The following is a 6,000-nucleotide window of genomic DNA, read 5'->3' as shown; positions in this document are numbered from 1 at the left end:
ATTATTGTTTCGTACTAAGGTAGGGATTGTCGGACATAAGTATATCCATTTTATGGCGAGTTTTATTGTTGCTGACGTCAGAGCGTTACTAGATCAGTGATTTAGACTATTATATATATGAGGCAATTGTATATATATATTTTCCTGACTATAACTGTTATCATGTCTTTTGTTTGGCAACTTTCCGAAAGCAATATGTACAGTCAACTCTTGACAATTCGAAGTTCGAAAGCTCCGGCTGAAACTTTCGAGTTAATAGTTTTTCGAGTTAGAAGTTCCTAAAGCTTTCTCAAGGGTTTACGACCCAATGAAAATTTCGAGATAATGACACATTCCAGTTATAAGGCTTCGAATGATCGAGAATTGACTGTATAAACACGCACAGATGTGTACAGTAAAACCTGTAAAGTTGACCACCCTTGTAAGTTGACCGCTATTTTCAGGCACAGAATTAGATCTATATCATATAATTCAACCTCTGTAAGTTGACCACTTGTTTAAGTTGACCACTAAAGTAGTGCACCACAAGTGGTCAACTTATACAGATTTCACAGTACAGTGAAACCTGTGTAAGTTGACCACCTGCAGTGCACTACTTTAGTGGTCAACTTAAAACAGGTGGTCAACTTATAGAGGTTGATTTATATGATAAGGGCTAATACTGTGCCTAGAAATAGCGGTCAACTTAGACAGGTGGTCAAATTACAAGGGTGGTCAACTTTACAGGTTTTAGTGTATAAGGAAAAAATACTCACATGTTACGCATGTATTTTTTTCATGAATACAGGTTTAAAATTTTTTTTTCAAGTTATATAGAAAAATATTTAAATGAATAAAAAGTTAAAATAAAAAAACAAAAACAAATAAGTTTATGATAAAAATACTTTCACGGTAAAATTTGAATGAGAAAGAGTTAGTTGCTGTTTCAAGTGGAAAAGGAAATTTATATAAATAAAATCAAAATTGTTCCTTTCAGGAGTTTTCCTTAATTTTGCGGAATTTGGAGAGGAGCGCAAAGTTTCTCATTTTCAGGAGAAGGTTCGCGAAGGAAAGTTTTGTTCGGAGTTGGAGTCAGGCCCCGCCCCTCTTTCGTAGAAAAACAAAAGCAACAAAGTAGCGAGATGGGTGCCGCGCCACCAGAGGGCCGGCAGATAGGCGCGTCTCAGCATCCGAGAGGCGGGCACTCCGGAGATCAGCGGCCGGAGGATCATCTCACGCCGACGATGAAGAGGAAACACGCGGCCAGAGGCGGCTTGCTTCTGCTCTTGCCTCTGGTCCGGGCCAGTTGGTGGTAAGTAACAATTATTTTCTCTTTCTTCAAAATTTGTATCATGTGAACACACAAAAAAAAAACTATGTTTTGTGGAAAGAGAGACTATCCTGATGTTTTCCTTGAAATCTAGCAACATAGATTCGAAAGTAATAAAAAGTTTACTCACCTGGGATCTGAGATAGAATACCGAAATGAAATCAGCTCTGAGATCCGAAAGATAAATTTTTGCTGCTAATCGTTCCCTATTTGGTCTTAGAGACCAATTAAAATCTCATCCGATCAAAAGAAGAACTAGAATTTTGCTGTGTAAAACTCTCTTCAGACCAGCAGTAACATATGCATCTGAAAGATGGTCACTAACCTGATATAGAAGATAAAATGATGGATCTTTGAAAAGAAAGTGCTACGAACTATTTTTGGTGGTATCAATAACAATGGATATTGGCGAAGCTTTATTTGAACTTTACTAATTCTTTAGCGATATTGACATTTTAAAAGTTATTAAACTGAACTGAACATGGCTGGTGATCTCATGAGAATGGAAAGTAATAGAGCTGCTTTGAAAGTTTGCAATACGACACTTTTTAGACAACGACAAAGGAGGTGACCGAAAAAGAGATAGGTCGACTGCTTGGACTACAAATTTAATTTTCGTTAACAAAGAAAGATACTCAATTTGTGAGACAAGAAAAATACTCTATGTACGAAGCAGGGAAATTTTTCAAGCATTTGTGAGATAATATAAATTCTATACGTGCGAGGCAAGAAGCATTGTTAATTTTTGTTAGGGGAGAAAAATATTTAGTGTGTGAATCAAGAAAAAACTTTTTGTTTGTGCGACAAGGAAAATACTGCATGTACAAGTCAAGAAACATATCTGATTTTCGAAAAAAGAAAACGAGCTGATGTTTTCGAGGCGAAAGTAGAAACAAACTGGAGTTTGTGAGGCAATCGTAAAAACAAGTTGGTGTTTGTGAGGTGAGAGCTGGTGTTTATTAGGTGAGACAGATCTTACGTTTTTGAAGCTATCCAAAGAATAATTTCGCGCTTATGCGGTGAGAAAAATAACGTGATACTTGATAGATGCGAAAACTAATTTACTACTTGTGAAGTAAGAAAATTACTTGATGAGCAAGGAAAGAAAAGTTATCCGGTTTTGTGAAGTGAAAATAAAAACGTTTTTGTGTTTGTATGAAAACATTACCTGTAGTTTGAGAGTCAACAAAATAATCAAACATTGCTGATTGAAGAAAGATCATTATTATTATTATTTTTAAAGGAAAATGAGATGATCTAATGCTTGTGAGATGAGAAAAATTATCTTGCACTTGTGAGTTAAGAAAAATAATTTCTGACTTGGTGAGTTTGGAAAAAAAGGATCATTACAGCTAAAGAAAAAAAAAGGTACTTGAAAAAGTAACCTCATTATTAAGCGATGGGAAAAAATTATCTCGCTCAAAAATTTGAAGGAACTTTTATGAAGCACGTTGAAAAGAAAACCAAGTTAATGAATGTAGTTTTAAAGATCTGATTCTAAAACTACCACAATTTTTAGCTATTTCAATCATTTCTTCCGTCTTATTTAGATTGTTTTTTATCCGTTTCAGAAAGATAATTTATTAATATTATCAATGAGAGCTCTACATTTTGATATTTTGGTGTATTTTTAAACAAATTGTGAACACTAAAAAAATTTATTTAATGTCTACGGGGCGAGGGAATCCTCCTCATTTTTTCTCAAGTTTTTATTCCATATAAGTAACACAAAACTACAAACAAAAATATATTAACGTATGAACATGAAGATAAGAAGCTAAAATATTTATATTTGAGCATAAGGAATGAATTTTTAAGTAATTTTCTTATCGAATTTCTAATTTGATTTTGCATGCCTGCAGTCCTCTTATAAAAACATTAGCAATTTAGATGAATTATTTATACTGGTACTTTAATTGATAATTTTGGTTAGAAAGCGTCAGCACTCCAAGAAAAAAAAAAAAAAAAAAACAAAAACAAAAAACCCGTGTTTTTAGTTGAGAGATTCAAATAGACTCTGTGCTGTAAGAAAGCAAGCGACTCAAAACAATGTTACATTTCTGATGAGAGACGAGTTTCTTAAACCTAAGTGTTACAGGTGAAAGAGAGTTCAATGAGGATATGTTAACAAACATAAGTCAAAAACATGGTTTTTAGCAAGAAATAGCTTCTCCGTATAATTTTTAAATTATTATTATATGTTCCTTAACTCTTTCCAATACATTTTTTTTTATTTTTATAGTTACGATCAAAAAATACTCCTCCATGAGATGTAAATAATTTTTGAGTAGAATTATTTTTTAAACGTTAGCTGTGTCCAACAAGCTTTATCAAATGTACTTTTGATTAAGTAAATTTTTCTTCACAGTACGATCACAAAATACTCCTCCATGAAATGCAAATAATTTTTGAGTAGAGGTAGTTTTTTTAAATGTTGTTCTATGTTTCTTAACTCTGTCCAAGAAGCTTTACATCCGTACTTTTGATTTAGTAAATTTTTCTTTACATTACGATCGCAAAATACTACTCAGAGAGATATAAATAATTTTTAGGTATTAATATTTTTTAAATGTTATTCTATGATCCGTAACTCTGTCCAACGAACTTTATCATCCGTATTTTTAGTTAAGTCTATTTTTCTTTACAAAGTACCACTCCCTGAGATAGAAATAATTTTTCCGTGTCATAATATTTTAATGTTTGTTCAAGATTCTTCAACTTTGTCCAACGAACTTTATCATCCGTATATTTGATTCGGTAAATTTTTCTTTGTAGTAGGACAAAATACTACTCCATGAGATAAACTTTTGTTTGTTTTTGTTTCCTCTAACAGGTTTTTTAACTGACTTAATATAGAGCAATTTCTTCATATTATTTTCACGATAGTCACGCACTAGCAGTAAATATTTGTTTTGCACTGTAAAAGAACGAAGGAAACTAATTTTATGATCTGCAGTAAAAAGTCACAACTTCATAAGCCTTAGTTTGCTTCTTGAAAATACATTTTTCACCTTTTTGAGTCATTACAAATGGATTGAAAAATCGTTTAGTTACTTATGATCAACTTCTTTGTTATTTGTACTTCATTGCTTAAACTGTTGAAGTGAAGACGAGAATTTACACTTGAAAATTTTACTCTTGGTTTGTGATATTGGTATTGCTGTTCTAATTAGTAATGAACTTCAAAACATTATTTTACTCGTATGAATAACTTACCTTAAAAAGTTCTCTAGTTGCTCGAAAGGAGGATTTTCACAGTTAGGGGTTAGTTGGGAGGAATGGGACAAATGCATTTCTGCCGAAATTTCGGTTTGGTGCTACATACATGAAATAAACAAAAACGCAATGTTATTCTTAAAAATAAAGAAACTACCGTCAAAAATTTTATTTTACTCATTAAAAACAAATTTAAATAAAATCACTATTACAATCACTGGCGTACATAGCACACCCGCTACACCCGTGGCGCGGGGGGGGGGAGGCACAAAAGGTTTGGAGACCCAAGCTCTGAAAAATAACTTTACGTTAAAATTAAAAAAAATATATATATATAATTAAGGGGAGGTGGGGGGGGGGGGCGCCCTTATGAATCTTGCGGGAAGGGGTACACCGAAGTCTATGTATGCTACTGATAATAATTTCAAAAACAGTCAAGATGAACATACTTTACTGTAGCATTATCTTGTTCAATGAAAGAATTTAGCCGTGCAAGCGCAAAGTGCAAATTTTCGACAAGGTTTTCTCCTATAAATTTATTAGCTAAATTTGAAAAAAGTGGTGTAATTTAATTGATTTAATCTGCAATATAAAACAATAAAATGATTTTTTTTTTCTTCAGTGGTAAATATTCACTTAGAAGAGCAATTAGATTTATAGTTTATTTATGTTTCAAGAGAAAAATTTTGATTGGATAAATGACAAGTTATGGCCAGTCAAAACCAGTAGGTTCAGTGGCTGGTTTGTATTGTATTACCAATATCCAGTTAATAATATTATAGGGACAACATCAGTGGATTCTACAAATAGATTCCTTTAAGAATACCTCTACCACTTTTCTCCTCCAAATATAAGTCTTTATCTACAATGTAATTAATTATGTTAATCCTCCTAAGTCACCAATATTGCATTTTCTTCACATTTAAGATTTTGAAGTCATTCTATCTCAAGGGACTGACATTGCTGATTTTTTTTTTTTTTTTTTGTATCGCAGTTACGTACTCATTCCTTAGCTTTTTTCCGTATCACATGGGAATATTTTTGCCATTAATTAAAATATTAAGTATTCGTTTGTGTTAATGCAGCCATAACTAGTCAATTAAAAATTAGTTGTGAGCACATATGACTATAATTAATATTTTGGTCATTCTTATTACTATTCAATTTACTAAACATTATAATTTACGAAGGATAAAGATACTTTTATTCAACTACATCGAAGACAAATTTTTAGAATTAAAGACATTGAACTTTTAAATATTTCATTTATTTTTCAAATCCGTGTGAAAAAGAAAAGGATGAACCTGATTTATTTCCAATATATTATTTAGAAAATAAAATTATGATCAAACAACCGATTTTTCAATTTTTTTTTTTGGGGGGGGGGGGTAAAAAATGTAGCAGTGAAATAATTTTATTTATTTTACTCATTTATTTATCTTATTGTTGTTCAGGTGAGCCTTTCAAAAGCAATC

At 32.0% G+C, this 6,000-nt stretch overlaps 1 protein-coding gene across 1 annotated transcript in view; it reads left to right on the top strand.

The window, feature by feature from the left end:
- Positions 1–1,162: 1,162 nt before the first annotated feature.
- The window catches only part of LOC129231364 (protein Wnt-1-like), a 141,646-nt gene continuing 136,808 nt past the window's right edge, over positions 1,163–6,000 (top strand). The window contains exon 1 of the mRNA XM_054865659.1: positions 1,163–1,291. Within this exon, the coding sequence (XP_054721634.1) occupies positions 1,224–1,291 (68 nt within the window). The 5' untranslated portion in view covers positions 1,163–1,223. The remainder of the gene's footprint in view (positions 1,292–6,000) is intronic.

The sequence above is a fragment of the Uloborus diversus genome, chromosome 10, assembly GCF_026930045.1.
Source record: "Uloborus diversus isolate 005 chromosome 10, Udiv.v.3.1, whole genome shotgun sequence".
In the NCBI taxonomy this organism is placed as follows: domain Eukaryota; kingdom Metazoa; phylum Arthropoda; class Arachnida; order Araneae; family Uloboridae; genus Uloborus; species Uloborus diversus.
This window is presented reverse-complemented; position numbering and strand designations above follow the sequence as displayed.